At 37.9% G+C, this 21373-nt stretch overlaps 1 protein-coding gene across 9 annotated transcripts in view; it reads right to left on the bottom strand.

Moving 5' to 3' along the window:
- TLK2 (tousled like kinase 2) overlaps positions 1-21373 on the bottom strand; it is a 106351-nt gene that overhangs the window by 63400 nt on the left and 21578 nt on the right. For 6 of the 9 annotated variants that reach the window (XM_082443131.1, XM_082443130.1, XM_082443125.1 and 3 more), the window contains 4 exons: positions 8081-8152; positions 7067-7136; positions 5978-6021; positions 5155-5250 (listed from right to left, as the gene is read on the bottom strand). In XM_082443131.1, the coding sequence (XP_082299257.1) occupies positions 5155-5250; positions 5978-6021; positions 7067-7136; positions 8081-8152 (282 nt within the window). The remainder of the gene's footprint in view (positions 1-5154; positions 5251-5977; positions 6022-7066; positions 7137-8080; positions 8153-21373) is intronic. The other 3 variants (XM_082443129.1, XM_082443132.1, XM_082443128.1) reach the window with 1 other exon arrangement.

The following is a 21373-nucleotide window of genomic DNA, read 5'->3' on the forward strand; positions in this document are numbered from 1 at the left end:
AAAAATGTTAAAAGCAGCTGGGGATGGGGGGAAGCAGAGCAGATACTTTCAAAGAAATAACAAGTAAATGAAAAGTGTTTTCTCAGTAGTAACAATGGGAACTAGAAGATAGTAATGATATACTCAATTGTGTGAAAAGATAAAAAATGCCAATCTAGAAATATACAAGCATAAACATCTTTCAAGAATAAGGGCAAAAGAAAGTTATCTCAGCAAACAAAAACCTAGAGAGTTAACCCCCAGCAGATAAACACTGTACTAAAAGAATACTAAAGGACCACTGAAGGCAGAAGGAAGTGACCCTAGAGTGGAAGGTGTAATATGTAAAACGGGAAGAAGTACAAAGAAAGAGGTAAGTATATAGATAAATCTAAATGAATACTGACAGTATAATAATGATGTTTTATGAGACTAAAAAAAATGGCAAAATATAAACCTACACCACCACCACCAAAGCAGTAGCACATAAATGGAATCAAGGTTATCATATATTTGTGAGGAGGGCAAAGATACTATTAACATCAAACTTTGGCATATTAAAGATACCTGTGGTAACTTCTAAGAGAAACACCACATAGGACCTACATACTAGTGGAGGAGAAAAATATGAAATAATTTTTTTTAATCCAAATGAAAACAAGGAATGAAAGAAAAAGTAACATAGAACAGGCAAGATAAACAGAAAATACATTAGAAGCTGGTATATTTAAAACCAATATAATGATAAGTTTATTAAATGTAAATAGGATAAATACTGAAGTTTAAAAAAGATTTTTTTTTTTGGCCGTGCCGTGCAGCTTGCAGGATCTTAGTTCCCCAACCAGCAATCGAACCCGGGCCCCAGCAGTAAAAGTGCCAAGTCCTAACCACTGGACCGCCAGGGAATTCCCTAAAAAAGATTTTAGACTGAATAAAGAAAAAATTTCAACTATATGATATTTGTCAGATACACTGAAAACAAAATAATGAAAAGTTGATAGTATAAAAATGGAAGTATTTACACCATACAGTGGTTTGGATATACTAAATATCAGATATACTGCATTTAGAGCAAAAAGTATCAGAAGAAATGAAGAGAATCACTTAGTAATACATAAAGCAAAAATATATATACAGGAAGAAACAAACTACTCCCACAGTCATGAGAGTCATAAATATACCTCTCTTAGTAACTGACAGAACAAACAGCCAAAAGTCAGAATACAGAAGATCTAAACACTGTGATTAAATGCCATGTTTAACAAAATTATCGTAATGACAAAACTAAACTATTTTGTTTAGGGATGCATATGTGGTCACACTATAAGGAAAAGCAAATGATAATCACAAAAATTAGAACAGTGGTTGTTTCTAGGGTATTGGGAGGGGGCTGTGATCAAGGAAGGTTTCCAGGGTGCTGGAAATATTTTACTTTCTGACCTAAGTGATGATTACATGGAGTTAACCTCATAATGATTTCCTGGAAACATTTTTTGTGAAGGGTCAGACAGAAATACGTTAGGCTTTTCAGGCAACATATCATCTCTGTGGCATATATTCTTCTTTGTCTATACAACTCAAAAAATCTAAAAATCATTCTTAGCTTGCTACTGTGGGCTGTAGTTTACCAACTCCTGCATTAAAAGGCTCACGGTTTATGTACTTTCTTGTATTTAACAAAAAATATAAAAGAATCACTTAGGGGGAAAAATGCTAAAGTAATTCTTTATCCATTCTTCCCTTTTGACAAATAGTCTTGAGCCCCCACTGTGTACCCAACACTGTTTTGGGTGTTAGAGACTAAAAATTGAACAAGATATCTATTCCATGTGAACGGGGGTGGGGGGGGTAGTTAAAATGATTACATCTTTATGTAATAAACACTGTAAGAGATGGAAACAGCAGTAAATAAAACAAAATCCCTGCTCTCTTAGGATTAACATTCTGGTGGGAGAAGCTGGGCAATAGATTAATTGTATAGTTAAAAATTAAGATATTTAAATTATTAAATAAAAATATTAAAATTATACCACACAATGACAATGAATGATCTACAACAACACACAGTATGGATGAATCTCACAAAAGTAATGTTGAACGAAAGAAGCCAGACACAAGAGTATATACTGTATGATTCCTTTTATACAAAGTACAAAAACAAAAAAACCCACCTGTACTGTGAGAAGTCAGGATAGTGGCTATCCCCAGTGGCAGGGAGGGGGCTAACGACTGGAAGGGAGCATAAGGGGGTTTCTGGAGGGCCTGGTATTTTGTTTCTTGTACTGGTACACAGTTTGTGAAACTTCATTAAGCTGTAGACTTACATGTGTACACTTCTATATGTATAAATATGAATCAATGAAAAAATTTACATATATATCAAAATTTAAATACATATGTCAGGTAGTAATAACTAAGAATTAAAGCAGGATTAGGGACAGAGTTACAAGATGAGAGGGACTGATATTTAAAGAAGTTGGCCAGGAGAGACCTCTCTGATAAGGTCATTTTTGAGCAACAGCCTGATGAAGAGATTGCTAATCATGCTATTCCTGAAAGAGGGAATAGCAGGTACAAAGGCCGTGAAGCAAAAGAGTGCGTCACAGTGTTCAAGGAACTTCAAGGAGGCCAGCATGGCCGGAGTGGTATGAGGGTGAGGGGGGAGCAGATGGAGTCAGGCGGATGGGGGGAGCAAAGATCATGTAGGAGCTTCTAGGCCATGTAAGCCCAGAACAGTCTGGACTAGTCCCTGGACAGTTTTGAGCAGGATCTGTCTTAATTTTTTCACGAATCATTCTGGCTACTATACTGAAAATAGGTGAGACACAGGCAGAAACAGGGAGACCACTTTGGAGATTTAATGCAGAGAACCAAAAGAATAGAAAAGAGGTTGGGATTTGGGTATTTTTTGAAAGAAAACAGGATTTATTGACAGGTTAGATATGGGGCATGAAGTTATGATCTGAAAAACTGGACAGAGTAAACTGTCATTTACCAGGACAGGGCAGACTGCAAGAAGAGCAGTTTGTTGTTGTTGTTTTGCTAGTGAGCAAGAGTTCCTCTGTGGACGTTTTTAAGCTGTCCATTTAGTTATGTAAGTGGAAATGTCAAGTAGAGTTGTATACGTAATTTTCAGGGAAACCAGTGCCCAAGTAAAGGGCTGGCAAGTTCTTTCATCCTAAAAGGCAGATATGGATAATGATACAAGTAACTTGGTAGATTTGGCATAGGTGCATGTGAAAGTTCTCTTCTGATTGCTTCTGCTTTCTCAGGAAAATAAAAAAGTAAAGCCATCAGTTGAAATAGTAGAGGAGGAGGAAGCGTTGCTGGAGGCTTGCAGGAAATGACAAAAATATGAAATATTCATCTAGGAAAGGGAACTAACTATGGAAACATAATAGGACTGGCAGCAACTAGGGGGTTCATGAGGTTGGTGGTCATGAACTTAAAGTGAGATCAGTCAGCATGGGTATATGTGTTTTCCTCTAACCATGCTGAGCTGCTTAGACAAGGAAAAGGTGCAAAATTAGATAACCAGGGTTGAGTTTTTTCAGGCAAGTATGATGGAGAGAGAGTGGGGAAAGGGAGCTGAAGGGTATACACAAATCAGTAATTATAACAATGAAACACAGAATCTAAGTTAGAAGGATAAAGAGCTTCTCAGTACAATGGAAAAAGGAAATTAAGGCTTGGTTCCTATTTTAACACCCAAGATATACTTAGATTTGCATAATAATGATGAGGCCCCACCACCATTCATAGAGGTGGCAGAAATGTCTACAGATCATTGAATCATCTCTTTTGTTTTCAGGTAAGACCTGACTTAAATGGACACATGATAGATGGGTGGTCACACTACTAAAAACCAAATGAAAAAAAAATTTTTTCAGGAAGAAAAGAGTAATAGACAACAAAATTCTACAAATCATATTTGTCCCAAATAGATAATTCTGCAATCTCATTTAACATTTTAAAACTTTAACCGGTTTAAAACTTAATAAAAATATAGATATAGGCCTCCTCGAAAGTTATCTAACAAACCTCAACCTAACCAAACAGATCTACACATCAAACATTTCTAACATTTTTAAATATGACAAGGATGACAAAATAATAGCAAAAATTTCAAGTTGAATACATTTTCCTAAGTGCTTTAATAATTATAATCACCCTAATGAATGCATGTTTTCATGAGAGAGAAGAAGGGAAGGATATTTTAAAATACTTTAACAATACAGAAGACTAAATCATTTAGGAAAAAAGTAGTATTAATCAACTCTGCTAAGGCAGAGAAAAGCAACTTTCCTAAACAGAGACCTAGGATGAAAACTCCTGATCTCCCTTTTCCCTTGGATCCCACAGCAATACCTGAGGCATCAGTAGACATAATACACTCTTAAGTACAGAGTTCTTACTGGTATCAACAAATTATCCAAAGGCACTTGAGCAAATTAACACAAAACCCTACATTAGCTAGCTCAGGGATTCTCAACCTTGGCACTAGTGTCATTTTGGACTGGATCGTTCTTTGCTGTGGCGCCTGCCCTGTGCACTGTAGGATGTTTAAGAGCATCCCTGGCCTCCGCCCAGTAAATGCCTATGGCATCCTTCCACTCACCCTCTATTTCTGACCAATAATTACTCCAACACTGCCAAATGTCCCCTGAGGGGACAAACTACCTCCAGTTGAGAACCACTAACTTGGCTATAATGTTTTTAAGAGTTTCAGATCTCACTTATAGGCAGAAAACAAACCTATCCCAAATTTGTGTAGCTTTAGCTTCTCTACTACATCACCGAGTAAGCCTTAAAAATAATTCAAATGCCAAGGGCTGACCAAATTTTTTTTTTAAGGAATTTAGTTATAGGAACATTTAAGTCTGGCAGGGATAAAAATCTAATGTTTGGATTGGAAATCACTTCCTTGACAGAACAATGAGCTGCAGGCCTAGAAGTAATTTATTATACTGGGAGAAAAGGGTCAGCTCTTATAAAATGTAAATTTACAGATACAGATTTGAATCTAAGTTAAGTGATTCATAGGTAATGCTATGAATGTTTCTCCTTAATGCCTCATTCCCCTTGGGTAATTAATGGAAGAGAAACTTTGCTCAAGTGTTCCTGGGCTTCTTGTCTCCTACAACAGGTGTCAAATTTCTCCAGGTAAATGCTTACCGGTAAGGGATTGGATAAGGAATGTTGCGGTGAGGATCGTGCAACTGGTGGAACACTTCTGCCAGGGCTGGTTCCTGGCCCGCTTCCCCCAGCAAACTGGCCAACAGGGAAAAATGGATATGAATAATTCACAACAGTACTAGGCTTCAGATAAGGAGAGTAAAAGATTAATACACAAACAGGTCTTAATTATATACGGCCCCTTTAAGTCAATACATCTTATTCTAGAGAGAAAATGCCATATAAGTCAAATTCTGCTATCTTTTCAACGAGATTTTAAGGAGGAGCTCCAGCAGAAATGTACCAAGATATAAAGAAAACATGGCTAGAAAGCTGAAGGTACACATGGTTTTGAAAGGACATAAGAGAAGAATGTTTTCCCTTCTTGTCTCAAAATACATGAAGCAGGAATATAGTGGTACAGTGGATGTTAGTGTCTTCTTCAGTAACCACTAAGGATGGGTCAGTGAGCTTACTACAGGTTCCAATGGACTAAAGGGAAGAGGACAAAACAAGAGTCCAAGTCATTTCACTTCAATCTTTGTAAGACACGAAACCTAGTCTGGCCAAGAGAAAAATCACCTCATTTGTGAATTTTTATATCATCACAGAAAAGACACATCATAAACAAATTTAAATTTAGGAAGTCAGCAGCCGTTTCCTCTTATAGAGATGGGGCAGCATAGGGTTGATGAAGATGGGGAGGAAGGGGAGGAGAGCACAGTAAAGGCAATATATTCCTCTCTAAAGCCTTAAATGAACAAAGGGATTTAGGTTTTTTAAAAACTCACTATAGATTTCTTTTTCCAAAAATTTAACTTACCTCAAAGTAATCACTAATTTTATGTCCCCTAGGAGTGCCTTTCCCTGAAAATAAAACCAAAGTAAGTATAGTTTTTCCAGTAACACAAGTAAAACCATCATTCACTAAAGTGTACTATGTATTCAATAACTGCCTATATTGTTATCAATTCAAATGTCAAGCTTACCTTTAACAAATGAGCCAAAATACCTGTATCATAAGAACAGAAGACAGTTTCCTCCACAAAATAGAAGAGTTTCCTCCACAAAATTAAAAGACTGAAATAAGCAGTGAAAGAAAGACTTTTTCACAGCTCGCTTTCCTTTAAGATTCACTAATCTTTCTTTTACAAGTACACTAACAAAACTCATGCCACAACTGTGCATCAAAATAAAACTAAACTATAAACTACACCCCCAACTGAGAGGATAAAAAATTCAAAACAAATTCATCAGAACAAAAGGGTTTATTCTATTTCACAAAAAACTTTATGTGACCTTGTCACTTTGGGAAAATTTTCTCCCAAAAAAGTAAAAAATGATTTGCAGATTAAAAGAATATGGAAAAAAAAAAAAAAAAAGACTAGGGTGTCCATTTCTTGGAAGCCCTGCCATTCATTTATTTTTTCTTTAATTATTTACAGAAATTTGGCATTATTACCATCATATTTACAGATTTATTCCACTGGGCACCAATGTACAACTAAATAATTGACATGGAAGAAGGGTAGGTAAAAGGACAGCCATGTGACTGAAACCATTTCTGCTTGCCTATTTATTAACAAATCACTGATCTAGTGCAAGACATAGTTAAAACTCCAATGTAACCTCTTTTCTGTACAATAAATGCTTAGTCTGAAGACATACCCATGGTGAGAAGATCGTTAACTTACAACAGGGAAAAACCAGAGTCCCCAAAGAACTAACACTGTTTCCTCAAGTGTGTATCAAATGGCAAGTCTATAATAAACAGCCTGATATTCCCTTAAGGAATACAAATCTCCATTGTTAGGAATCCCTGTGCACAAACTAATTACTTAGTGTGAGCTGGAAATTTTCTATCTAAGTACATAAGAATCTAGTATTTTTACTGGTGTGAAATTATTACTACCTTGGCTAGTTTCATATGGTTCAGCTTTTCTTTTCCGGTTTCGCTGGTCATTCTGTTTTTTCTCAGGAGTCTGTTAAATACCATATACATCACAATTAGCATTTTGTTAAATTTTTCACATTATGAAAATTAGAGAGTATGTACAAAATATCAAATTTATAAGGAGATTTAACTGGCTCAGACAAGTCCTAAATGAGTGTCCTACTCTTAGGGCAGGGTCATGGAAAGAGTACAGGATCTGGAACCAAGCCACCTATACAATTTTTGGCAAACTGCTCAAAATATCAGAGCTTCAATTTACTTATCTGTAAATCAGGGTTGCTGCAAAGATTAAATGAGCTATTTTACAAAGCACAAATGTAGTACAAGCATCTAGCATATAGTAGGCTCTCAGACAGCAGCTGTTACAATATTTCTACTTTTTTTTTTTTTTTTTTGGCCATGTCACTCGGCTTGCGGGATCTTATTTCCCCAACCAGGGATTGAACCCAGGCCTGGCACTGAAAGCGCCGAGTCTTAACCACTGGACCACCAGGGAATTCCCACAATATTTCTACTTTAAAAGAGCTTAAATCTAATCCTTTTTTCCAAAAAGTAAAGATATACATAATCAACTGACTAATTTATTGAAAGTTTTATCTAAGTGCAAAGTAAGCGGTTACCTATCTATGCAGCTAGGTTGTGTGCCTTTAAAAAAAAAAAAACTTCAAATTTTCTTACTAAAGTCTGTTGGGCCACACTAACCCACTCTGTTGAAGTACTGAAAAGTGCTAAAATTCAAGGGCACCTAGGCTAATTCAGCTACATCTGCAAATCTCTACCCTTTATTGATAATTATGATTATCATAATAAAAACCCATCAAGGCCACATCACAACTGTACAACGAGCAAACAACTCAAAGGGGAGTCATTCACACAGACCCTAACAGGACCCCAGAGTTTGCAGTGCTATGGTTTAACCCAGACCAAAAGTGTGGCAATATGAGAAGTCTTGCAATGGATGTGGCTTCTTACCTCTACTTCTTTATCACTCAAGGACCCCACGCTGCACAAGCTCTGGTTGGAAGACTCACTATTGAGTGGCCCCTGAAAAGAAAAAAAAAAAAAAAGGAATCAAAAGAAACTTATTTAAGGATGACAGCAAAAATGAGGGAGAAGCCATTTGATTTTGATATCTAAGTCAGGTCAAAGAAGCCAAGAGTTAACTGCAACACCTCTGAGCCAACTTGAAAAGAACTCAATCAACCATATAGTACAGGGCCCTCATGTTAAAATTCTCTAGCTAATACTATTTTCATTTCCTTTATAAACTCTGAACTCGTGCAAATTTTCCCTTCTAGAGTACTTCCACATGTAGCAAGTTCATTCTTTAAGGAAAATAAGCAGGGGAAAATCAATTCTCTTGGCCTCTTGTATCACACAGGCAATATCTGAAAGTTGAGGTGTTAAGGGGTATGTCAAGGGTTCCTCATGAGGAGGTGGTCAGAGACCATAATGAAGGAAACGCTTTTCCGAATCATGCTTTAAAAGAGGCATGACTGCTAAGCTCAAAAAACAGTTACAAGAGATTGACTTCTAGCCTAATGGCTGAGGATCTCTGCTAGCTCACTCCTCAGGGAAACTGATGCAAATTATTTTTAAAAACCACCATTCAAAGCCTCTGACAATGGTCCCTAAGGGCAAACAGCAAATGAAGAAACAACCATTCAATAAAATCTATGAAAATTCAGCCTGAAAGGTGAAAAGTCTGTGGTATTAAAACCAAGACCACTCTCCCCACCCCACCCCCACCCCCAACCCCGCCCCCGACCCCCCATCTCAGCAAGGCTCCAGACTGCTGCAGCCAAGAGCACAAGGTCCCCTCTTCCCCCAGCTCTCAGTCCAAGGGCTTTCTTCCTGGGAGGAGCAGGACTTCGGGCTTCTCAACCCGTCCCCAGCCCCCATTACTGAGGCTAAGTCCCAGGCAAGTACATCAAAGACAGGAGGCTCCCTTCTGCCCAACATCGACTTGTGGAACAGAGGCTCTGCCTTAGGCATGGTAAACTGAGAATACTGGGACCCCAATAGCCCTCTCGCTCAGCTCATGAGACAGTGGTTCAACACCAGGAGAGACAAGCTGCTGTGGTGCCCCATCTCCACATTCTACCTCCTGGCACTCAGTTCCTACAGCCTGAATGTCACTCACAGAAAAGTATTACTCACTGTCCCCACTCCCAGCCCCAGAACCCTGGCTTAGATATTTTGCCAGGGAAGAAAAGCTGGAACATGTAGTACCAAATCTTTTCCCAAAGGACCTGACTTCATGCCCAACAGAGTGTGGACAAGTTTAAATCTAAGGGAGGTTTTGGTAAAAGGCAAGCGGAAAGAGATTCGTGTAATGAAGATACAGTCTAGACTGTAGGTCAGCTAGTTTGCAGGAGAGAATCAAGGAATAAGACACCAGGGAGGAGACCTCCTGGGGTCAGAACAAATAGCAAACATTGACCTCAGAAACTTTTCCTTCCAAGGAGCCCCAAATTGATTGGATTAGTTTGTAGAGGAATGTATGCCTCAGGGCACTGTTGAAAACAAGAGCGCAATCTGGACAATTAGTGTAGTTTAACAGCTGGGTTGGTCAGGAAAAGAGAGTCCTACTAAGTACCAGTCACCACAGGGTACCTGCAGGCTTACCTAAAGCCATGCCTCCCTGAGGAATACAATCAGAGGCTTAGCTCTGGGGGGATGGGTGGTAAAACAGACTTCACTAAAATAATCCGGCCAGTCACTAAACAAATAAACAAGCAAATAACAATAACAAGGCCCCAAAGAACAGGATGAGAAATCAGTACCCAGAGATGCTACAATGTATCATCTAAAATGGCCAATTTCCAACAAAAAATCATGAGGCATGCAAAGAAACAAACAAGTATGACCCATATACCAGGAAAAGAAAAAAAAAAAGCAGGCAAAAGAAACTGCCGGTGAGAATGACCAGATGCTGGATTTAATAGAAAAATCTTTCAAAATAGCCATCCTAAATATGTTCACGGAACCAAAGGAAACAGTAACTAAAGAAGTAGAGGGGGCTTCCCTGGTGGCGCAGTGGTTGAGAATCTGCCTGCCAATGTAGGGGACACGGGTTCGAGCCCTGGTCTGGGAGGATCCCACATGCCGCGGAGCAACTAGGTCCGTGAGCCACAATTACTGAGCCTGCGCGTCTGGAGCCTGTGCTCCACAACGAGAGAGGCCACGATAGTGAGAGGCCCGCGTACCGCGATGAAAAGTGGCCCCCACTTGCCGCAACAAGAGAAAGCCCTCGCACAGAAACGAAGACCCAATGCAGCCATAAATATATAAATAAATAAAAATTTAAAAAAAAAAAGAAGTAGAGGAAAAGGGACTTCCCTGGTGGCGCAGTGGTTAAGAATCCACCTGCCAACGCAGGAGACACGGGTTCGAGCCCTGGTCCGGGAAGATCTCACACGCCGCGGAGCAACTAAGCCCGTGCATCACAACTACTGTGCTCTAGAGCCTGCGAGCCACAACTACTGAGCCCGCATGCCACAACTACTGAAGCCCGCGCGCCTAGAGCCCGCGCTCCGCAACAAGAGAATCCACTGCAATGAGAAGCCCATGCACCGCAACGAAGAGTGGCCCCCGCTCGCCGCAACTAAAGAAAGCCCACGCAACAACGAAGATGCAATGCAGCCAAAAAGTTCCCTTAAAAAAAAAAATAGGGGTAAATCTTCATGACTTCAAGCTGGGCAAAGAATTCTTAGGTATGACACTAAAAGTGCCAACAACAAAAGTAAAAAAAAAGATAAACTGGACTTTTTCAAAATTAAAAACGTTTATGGTTGAAAAGACACTATCAACAAAGACAACCCACAAAAGAAGATATTTGCAAATCACATATCTGATAAGGTACTTGTATGCTGTATAAAGAACTCTTACAATTCAGAAATAAACACAGATAACCCAATTTAAAATGGGCAAAAGGTCTAAACAGACATTTCTCCAAAGATGAGATACAAATGGCCAATAAGCACATGCATAGAAGCTCAACATCATTAGCCAAAGGGGAAACACAAATCAAAACCAAAATGGGGTACCACTTCACACCTACTAGGATGGCTAGATTCAAAAAGACAACAAGAAGTGCTGGCAAGAATGTGGAGAAACTGGAACCCTCACACCTCACACACTGCTTGTAGGAATGTAAAATAGTGCAGGTGCTTTCAAAAACTGTCGGGCAGTTCCTCAAACAATTAAACACAGAGTTACATATGACCCGGAATGCTACTCCTAGGTCCATACTGAAAAGAAATAAAAACATGTACACACACAAACCTGGACACAAATCTTTACAGCAGCATTACTCACAAAAGCCAAAAGGTGGAAACAATCCAGATATCCATCAACTAATAAATGGATACACAAAATATGGTATATTCATACAATGGAATATTACTTGACCATAGAAAGGAATCAAGCAGTGATACATGCTACAATATAAACAAACCTTGAAAACATTTTGCTGAATAAAAGAAGCCAGTCACAACAGACCACATATCAAATGACTCCACTCATGTGAAAATCCAGAATAGGGAAATCTAAGACAAACAGAAAGTAAACAGTAGTTGCTTAGGGGAGGAGTTGGAGAACATGGGGGTGATAGCTAAAGGGTATGGGGTTTCTTTTTGAGGTGATAAAAATATTCTAAAACTGTGTTGATGGTTGTACATACCTGTGAATATACTAAAAACCAATGAATTGTGTAATTTAAATGGGTGAATTGTATGGTATATGAATTACATCTCAATAAGGCTGTTAAAAAAACAAGTTACTAGGCTTAGCGTCAGAAATAATTCACATTCCTTTAAGGGTGTATTAAGTTTTCTTTTCACTGTGTCCTTAAAGCACTATTTTTAAACTGTAATCAACACAATATACCAGAGAGCTTCATAGATACTTGTGAAACTGCAAATAAAAAAAATAAAGTGAAACTAGGGATAAGAAATAAAATCAAATCATGTATTCCCAGTGACATAAATCAACAAAGGACTTATTCCTTTAAAGATATAATAAGAGTTCCATGATGTTTTAACTGAAAAAAAAAGGGCTTTATTTACATAAGAATTCTAGAATAATTTAAATTGAATCTTTCTATGCCTAAATTCTTAAAATATTCCGTTTGTGAATTATCTTTATTGTAACCATTATGAAGTATTCCGCCCCCCCCTTGGATAGTAATAAAACTGTACACTATATTTTAACTATCCACTTTACCCACCAACTATCCATCATTTTCAAAAGAAAATGGCGGGGCTTCCCTGGTGGCGCAGTGGTTAGGAGTCCGCCTGCCAATGCAGGGGACACGGGTTCGAGCCCTGGTCCGGGAGGATCCCACATGCTGCGGGGCAACTGGGCCCGTGTACCACAGCTACTGAGCCTGCACTCTAGAGCCCGCGAGCCACAACTACTGAAGCCCGCATGCCACAACTACTGAAGCCTGTGCACCTGGAGCCTGTGCTGCGCAACGGGAGAAGCCACCGCGGTGAGGAGCCCGCGTACCACGGCGGGGAGTAGCTACCGCTCACTGGAAATAGAGAAAAACCCACACACAGCAGCAAAGACCCAACGTAGCCAAAAATAAATGAAATAAAATAAATTTATAAAAAAAAAAACAAGGAAATGGCAAGTGCGATGAATACAGGCAAGAGAGAACTGAAGAACCTATTTTTTATTAGCAATTACTGATAATGACATAAACTATAAAGTGTGCGTAACAGTGGTGTACATTGTAGTGTTTGAAATATCGATGTAAGAGGCACAAAGATCCTTGTGGTTCCTTGGGTATGTGTGTCTAACGAAAAGAAAAAAAGGATTAAGAATCACTTAATCCTCCCTTTCCCCATCCTTTTCTGATGCACAGCATCCCAAATTATTATAAAATCATTAGATTAAATTTAATTAGCAGGCATAAATGACATACATTCCCTGTTCTAAAACAGCTTACTGTCTAGTAAGGGAGCTAACCAAAGGCTTTTAGGCAAACAATGTTATCTTTCAAAAATGTCACTATCACTAAAAAACAAAAAAGGCAGAAAAAAACTGAACTAAATTAGATGAGGATAAAAAGGCATGACTAAATTCAATGTATGATCCTTGATTTGACTCTGGATAGCAAAACAAAGCAAAACCAATAAAGGACATTACTGGGACAAAGGCAGAAACTGAATATGGACTATATACTAGATAATTAAGTTCCAGTCTATTATTATCAGTCCTTCAATTGTAAATTTTCCTATTTGTTGCAATATTTTTACTAAGGTGCTTTATAAGTTTTGTATGAGTTCATATTCGGCTTTGAGGGAGTTCTCCACATTTCAGGGGTTAAGGAGCAGTCAGTCCCAAGGGAAGTTTAATGGTCACCTCTGCCAGTGCCCTACAACATTCATCAGTTCCAAACATATTTATACATTAGCTTTCCTGCCCAGGACTTCCACACAAAATTGGAGATTCCATTTCTTGTGGCTTTTAACATCCACAATCCAAAGTTAGGCAGCTCACTTCCATCCTATGTCCTGGACTGGTGGGCAGTTTTACTAGTCTTAATTCATAGACAGGTTTGCCCCTTCCCAATTCCCACCCTTATACAGTTCCAGTTCAAGCCTTTGACCTCAATTACTAACCCCAGGGGGAAATTAACCGCAAAGGCATAAAAGCTTATGGGTTACCAAAGTTTAACTCCCATTCACCACTGTGACATCTTCGTCTTCATCTCCCAAGTTAAAATAACTGGGATTCAATTTTTCCTATTTTTCTGATACTGCTGACATTCAGGAATTATATAATTTTCATTTAGCCAGTCACTTTACTGAACTGTTATTCTTTCTAATCATCTCGCAGTTTGTTCCTCTTGAGTTTGTTGTCTAGATATAAATCATAGCGTTTATAAATAATAAGCTTATACATTCCTTTCCACAATTTATATCTTATTTGTTTCATATTTTACTGCTTTGAATAAAACAAAAATAATCACCATAAAGAACACTGTTTTGTTCTTCTTTTTTCAAGGTGACTCCTCTAGTGCTTTACCATTAAAAACTGTAATAAGACTGCAAAGAGCCAAAACAATCTTGTAAAAGTTAGACTTGGAGGTCTCCCACTTCCACTTATTACAAAGCTACAGTAATCAAAACATATGGCACTGGCATGAAGATAGACATACAGACGAAGGATATAGTATGTTCTTAGATTGGAAGAATCAATATTGTCAAAGGAGTAGCAGGAGAGAGTCTTGTTGGAGCAGTTCTACATCTTGATGGTGGTGGTGGATACAATAAGCTACACAAGTGATAAAATTTCACAGAAGTACATGTACACACACACACACACAAATGATGTGCGTATACATGAAATCCGAATGAGTTCTGTGGATTTCACCAATGTCAATTTCCTGATTTTAATATTGTACTATAATTACATGAGGTGCTCACATTGGGAGAGAAGGGGTACATGGAACCTCCCTGTACATTTTTTTTTTGCAACTTCCTTTGAATCTAGAAGTATTTTAAAGTTTTTAATATATTATTTATTTTACTTTTTGCTATTTATTTATTATTAATATGAATTCTATAACTACTTGCTATAGTTAAGTAATGATAATGGTAAACAATACTTAGGTAGTGCTTGCTACACGGTCAGGTATTCTATATTAGCACATTTAATCCTCCTAACAACCTGTAATGTGGGCTCAACTGTGTCTTCCTCAAATTTATATGTTGAAGTCCTAACCCCCAAAACCTCAGAATGTATTTGGAGACAGGGCCTTTGAAGAGGTAACTAAGCTAAAATGTGTCATTAGGGTGGACCCTAATCCAATACGACTGATGTCCTTATACAAAGTGGAAATTAGGACACAGAGGCACCAGACATGCACACACACAGAGGAAAGACCATATGAGGACATAGCGAGAAGGTGGCCATCTGCAAGCCAAGGAGAGAAAGCCTCAAAAGCAATCAATCCTACTGACATCCTGATCTTGAACTTCCAGCCTCCAGAACTGTGAGAAAATAAATTTCTGTTGTTTAAGCCGCCCGGTCTATGTTATGGCAGCCCTAGCAAACTAATGACAACCTTATATGATAGCTATCAGTAGTCTCATTATTAGATGAGGAAACTTAGTGAACTCCCCAACGTCACACAGCTGGCAAGAAGCAGAGCCAGGATCTAGACCTAAGCTACCTGGCTTCAAAATATGTGCTACTAGCCATTCAGTAGCACTATACTCTAGATATATTAGTATAGAGTCATCTCTACATATATTAATACTTTTTTTTAAAGTGACTGCTACATAAATATTTTTTAATAAATTTATTTATTTATTTAGGCTGCATTGGGTCTTCGTTGCTGTGCGCAGGCTTTCTCTAGTTGCGGCGAGTGGGGACTACTCTTTGTTGCGGTCCATAGGCTTCCCATTATGGTGGCTTCTCTTGCTGTGGAGCACGGGCTCTAGGCACGCAGGCTTCAGTAGTTGTGGCTCGCGGGCTCTAGAGCGTAGGCTCAGTAGTTGTGGCACAGGGCTTAGTTGCTCCATGGCATGTGGGATCCTCCCAGACCAGGGCTTGAACCTGTGTCCCTGCATTGACAGGCGGATTCTTAACCACTACACCACCAGGGAAGTCCTATTAATACATTTTTAAAATATTGAACTTGTCCAACATTCTTCGGATAAACTCTCTGAAATAAAATAATTAGTCATTCGCAAGTATTTTTACTTGAATTTAAACATCTATATATTCATAAATGAAATCAGGTTATACTTTTACTTCCTCATATCTGTCAGGTTTTGCTATCAAAGTTTATTATTCCTATGTTATTATTTAACATGAGAATTACCTACTTCTTGAAAGGTTAGGAGAGATCACCAGTAACCAGGGAGTGGATTTTTTTGCACTGCTTCAAAGGAGTAGGAGGAAGAGGAGGAGGAGGAAATAATTTTATAATCTTGATTTTTCCTTGGTTATAGGAGGCTATTCTGATTTTCCATCTTATTTTTGTCAACATTAATTTCTACTATCTTTGAGTGAAATTATCTACTTCACTGAGATTTTCATATTAATCACATAACTAACAGCATCCATTTCGTTTTTTCTCTAAGTCCTCACTTTTGTTATATTCCACTTACTTCCTCCATTTTCCTCTTTGTTTTCTAATTTTCCAACTCTAGATTGATTCATTCCTAATCTTCAATCTATTGAAAGTCAGCCTTTGACACAAGTTTATTTTTTTAAATAAAGATAAAAGAAAAAAAAATTTTTTAACAAAGTATGATAAGTTAAGACTCCTCAGTAAAAGCCCTATTTTCTACGCTAACATTTAAGCTGATTACCCTGTCTCCTGCTAATGATTTTTTTTAAGTAAAACACCAAATGGACAGTTTAAAAAATAGACAAGAGTCAAGTTTCTCGTTTTAAAAAAAAGCAGGGCTCCCCAAAACAAAGTAAAACACACTTTTAATATACTTAAATGCACTTTTGGGAGGCTTAAAAATACCTCAGTAACAAGCCTAAAGAAAACCTTGTGGACAAGTTATAAACTTATGAAAACTGAGGTTAAAATACGAATGTTGACAATCAGCCTTTAGCACATGAATGAAGCCTATACGAACTAAGAAAACCTTGTAGAAGTGGGGGCCAAAGGTTAATCTTTCGCTCCTGTAAAAATTTAAATGTCAACATTTGCTGAGTTTCTAAAGTCTTCATTTCCTCCTTGAACTAAATTGGCATCTTAAAAGGGATTGAGAACAGCAGACAAAAGTTAAACTTAAGTATAAAAGAGCACAGCTGACAACAGAGTCAAACTACCTGAGGTAGTTAAAAGATACACCATTAAAAAAAAAAAAAAAAGATACTCCATTAAAGACTAGACCTAATGGGTTAAAACTAGGGGTCTCTGTACTTTTTTTAGTCATTAGTTAGCACCACCTTTTCACCCCATAGCAGAGTCAAATCAGTGGGGTGATTTTAAATGAATGACTTTGTGTTCTGGCAAGCAAACAAAATATTACAGTATACTGTCAAGAAAATCCTTAACTAATATTAATGATTTTTAGTAGTATTTCAGTCCTAAATAAATGGCAAAATCCTAACCATGTAACTTATTAACATCCATTTCCAGACAAGCAAGTCCAACAATAAGAATAAGAAATCCTTTGTTTTTTCTCCTGGACAACCTGCCTATGGAAGTCTATGTATTTACTCAAGATCTGGCACATATAACCAACAAGACAGATAATACGACGTTGGCAAGAATATGGAGAAAGTTTAACCCTCATACACTGCTGGTGGAGAGGTAAATGGCACAGCCACTTTGAGAAACAGTCTGGCAGTCCCTCAAAGGGTTAAACTAATGACTAAAAAAAAATAGATCCTTAGTTTTATATTATGTTCATCCTTTAATGGACTATCTCTTAACCATAAGACCCAGCAATTCCACTCCTAGGAATATACCCAAGAGAAATGAAAACATATGTGCACACAAAAACATGTACATGAATGTTCATGGCACATTATTCATAATAGTCAAAAAATGGAAACAACCCAAACGTCCATCAACTGAAAGAATGAATAAACAAAATGAGGTCTATCCATACAAGGGAATATTATTTGGCAATAAAAAGAAATGAAGTTCTGATACAGGAACAAACCTTATAAACATGATGCTAAGTGAAAGAAGCCAATCACAAAGGACCACATATTTTATGATTCCATTTATATTAAATGTTCAGAACAGGCAAAATCTATCGAGACAAAAAGTAGACTAATGGTTGCCTAGAGCTGAGAGAGAGAGGGATTTTGAGGGTGAAAGCTAAGGGGTAAGGTTTTTTGGTTTTGGTTTTGGTTTTTGAGGTGAGGAAAATGTTCCAAAATTGACTGTGGTAATGGTTTCACATTTCTATACATACACTTGGAGCCATTGAATTGTATACCTTAATTGAGTAAACTGTATGTTGTGTGAATTATATCTCAATAAAACTTAAAAATCAGTGCACTCGGGCTTCCCTGGAGGCGCAGTGGTTAAGAATCCGCCTGCCAATGCAGGGGACACGGGTTCGAGCCCTGGTCCGGGAAGATCCCACATGCCGCAGAGCAACTAAGCCCGTGTGCCACAACTACTGAGCCTGAGCTCTAGAGCCCGCGAGCCACAATTACTGAAGCCCGTGCACCTAGAGCCCATGCTCCGCAACAAGAGAAGCCACCACAATGAGAAGCCTGTGCACCCCAAGGAAGAGTAGCCCCCGCTCACCGCAACTAGAGAAAGTCCGAGCGCAGCAACGAAGGCCCAACACGGCCAAAATAAAAAAATAAAAAAAAGTTTTTCTCTAAAAAAAAAAAGGGAAGATTCAAACTTAGCACTATAAAAATTAATCTCACTTACTCGCATTTCCTGAATGGGAAAGAATGGGATGGCCCAGGGGTGTGACCAATAGAAAAATGAGAATAGCTGGTACCGACAGTTTAAAGTCAGGTCGGTGTGGGACTGAATCACTGAACCACTGAATGAAACTAGGCAAATCACTTAAGCTCTATGAGCTCTGGTCTTCTCATCTGTGATAAAAAAGGAAAAACCACCCACCTTAGGGATATTGCAAGGATTAAATAATACTATATATTGGGGAGGTGGGTAAAATAACTGCCTGAAATAAAATTGGTGCTCAATGGGAGTATGGTAAGATATGCATGGACCATCCTTAACATGAAACTTTAAACAACCAAGCCAACCAGTTTTAACCACTCTATAAACTGTCAGGCATATATTACAATAAAATAGTTTGCCCGCATAGAGGCCAGATTATTCAACAAGTCACAATATTTAAGATCTAACTAAAAGGTAATGGCTTTGAACCACTGATCTAAATAAAAAATGCTAAACCAAGGCTGGGAACGCAGCACCCTCAATCTATTTCTCCCTGCAATCTCCACTAGATTATAAACTCCATGAGTGAAGGGATAATCTTTTACTCACTACTATATATTATGTCCCTAGCACAGTATCTATTATATAACAGGTATTTAACGAAGGTGTGCTCATAAACAAATGATGTTCTTTAATCCTTTGTACCTCAATGTCCTCATTAATGAAATGGGAATACAAAGCAACTTCTATTACAGGGAACTCTAAGAAATATTCTCACTCTTCTGTTCTTGGGGAATGTTTTTATATTTATACTATTTGATGCTATTGTAAATTGTACTGCTTTTCAAATTTCAATTGCCAATTGTACATTGCAAGTTTACATAAATACAATTGATGTATTTCAGAAACTGAACTTGTAGCCTAGCTAAACTTAAATTCTAGTAGCTTTTTTTTTTTACATCAATTACTCAGAACTTTCTACATGCATAATCATGTCATCTATTGGGTTGGCCAAAAAGTTCGTTCGAGTTTTTCCCTACGATGGCTCTAGTGGCACTTAGTTGTCTTTAACTTCATTCGAAACAATTTTGTTAGACTGCATTGTGACAGCTGTCATATCAGTGTGCATTTTAAAAAAACATCAAAATTGGTGAATTTTTGTGTGGCCATTTTAATATTGAAGATGGAAGAAAAAAAAGCAATGTTTTCAGCATATTATGCTTTATTATTTCAAGAAAGGTAAAAATGCAACTGAAATGCAAAAAAAGATTTGTGCAGTGTATGGAGAAGGTGCTGTGACTGATCAAACGTGTCAAAAGTGGTTTGCGAAGTTTCATGCTGGAGATTTCTCGCTGGACGATGCTCCACAGTTGGGAACACCAGTTGAAGTTGACAGCGATCAAATCGAGACATTAATTGAGAACAATCAGCGTTATACCACGCGGGAGATAGCCGACATACTCAAAATATCCAAATCAAGCACTGAAAATCATTTGCACCAGCTTGGTTACGTTACTCACTTTGATGTTTCGGTTCCACATAAGCTAAGTGAAAAAAACTCTCTTGACTATATTTCTGAATGCAATTCTCTACTTAAACGTAACGAAAACGTTCCGTTTTTAAAACAAATTGTGACAGGCAATGAAAACTGGATACTGTATGATAATGTGGAACAGAAGATATTGTGGGGCAGGCAAAATGAACCACCACCAACCACACCAAAGACCGGTCTTCATCCAAAGAAGGTGATGGTGTGTATATGGTGGGATTGGAAGGGAGTCCTCTATTATGAGCTCCTTCTGGAAAACCAAACGATTAATTCCAACAAGTACTGCTCTCAATTAGACCAACTGAAAACAGCACTCAACGAAAAGTGTCTGGAATTAGTCAACAGAAAACGCATAATCTTCCATTAGGATAATGCAAGAAGACCACATGTTTCTTTGATAACCAGGCAAAAACTGTTACAGCTTGGCTGGATGGTTCTGATTCATCTGCCGTATTCACCAGACATTGCACCTTTGGATTTCCATTTATTTCAGTCTTTACAAAATTCTCTTAATGGAAAAAATTTCAATTCCCTGGAAGACTGTAAAATGCACATGGAACAGTTCTTTGCTCAAGAAGAGAAAGTTTTGGGAAGATGGAATTATGAAGTTGCCTGAAAAATGGCAGAAGGTAGTAGAACAAAACAGTGAATACATTGTTCAACAAAGTTCTTGGTGAAAATGAAAAATGTGTCTTTTATTTTTACTTAAATACCAAAGGAACTTTCTGGCCAAAGCAATATAAGACATCTAAAAAATAAACATAGTTTTACTTTTCCTTTCCAATCTATAAGCTTACTCCTTTTACTTGCCTTAATGCATCTGGCTAGGACCTTCAGAACATGCTGAATTGAAGCTGTGAGAACAAATATCCTTGACATGTTCTGGACATTAGGTTGAAAGCACTCAATCTTTCACCACTTAAGTATGAGGTTCATTGCAGGTTTTTAATAGATGCCTTTTATCAGATTGAGGAAGTTCCCTTCTATTCCTAACCAGCTGAGAGCTTTTATCACAAATTAGTGCTGAACTCTGTTCAAGTGCTTTTTATGCATCTATTACAAGATCATTCAGCTTTTCACCTTTATTTTATCAATATGGTAGATTACACTGACTTTTAATGTTCAACCTACCTTGCAATTGGGATTAAACCCAATTGGTCATGATGTGTTATCATATATATAGGATACATATAGAGAGCTAGATTCAATTTACTAATATTTTGTTAATGATTTTTGCATATATATTCATGAGGGATACTGAGCTATGGTTTTCTTTTTTCATAATGTCTTTACCTGGTTTGGTATCAAGGTAATGCTGGTCTCATAAGTGTTTTCTGAAATTTGTGAAAAATTT

This window comes from Balaenoptera physalus (genome assembly GCF_965194825.1).
Source record: "Balaenoptera physalus genome assembly, chromosome: 20".
Taxonomy (NCBI): Eukaryota; Metazoa; Chordata; class Mammalia; order Artiodactyla; family Balaenopteridae; genus Balaenoptera; species Balaenoptera physalus.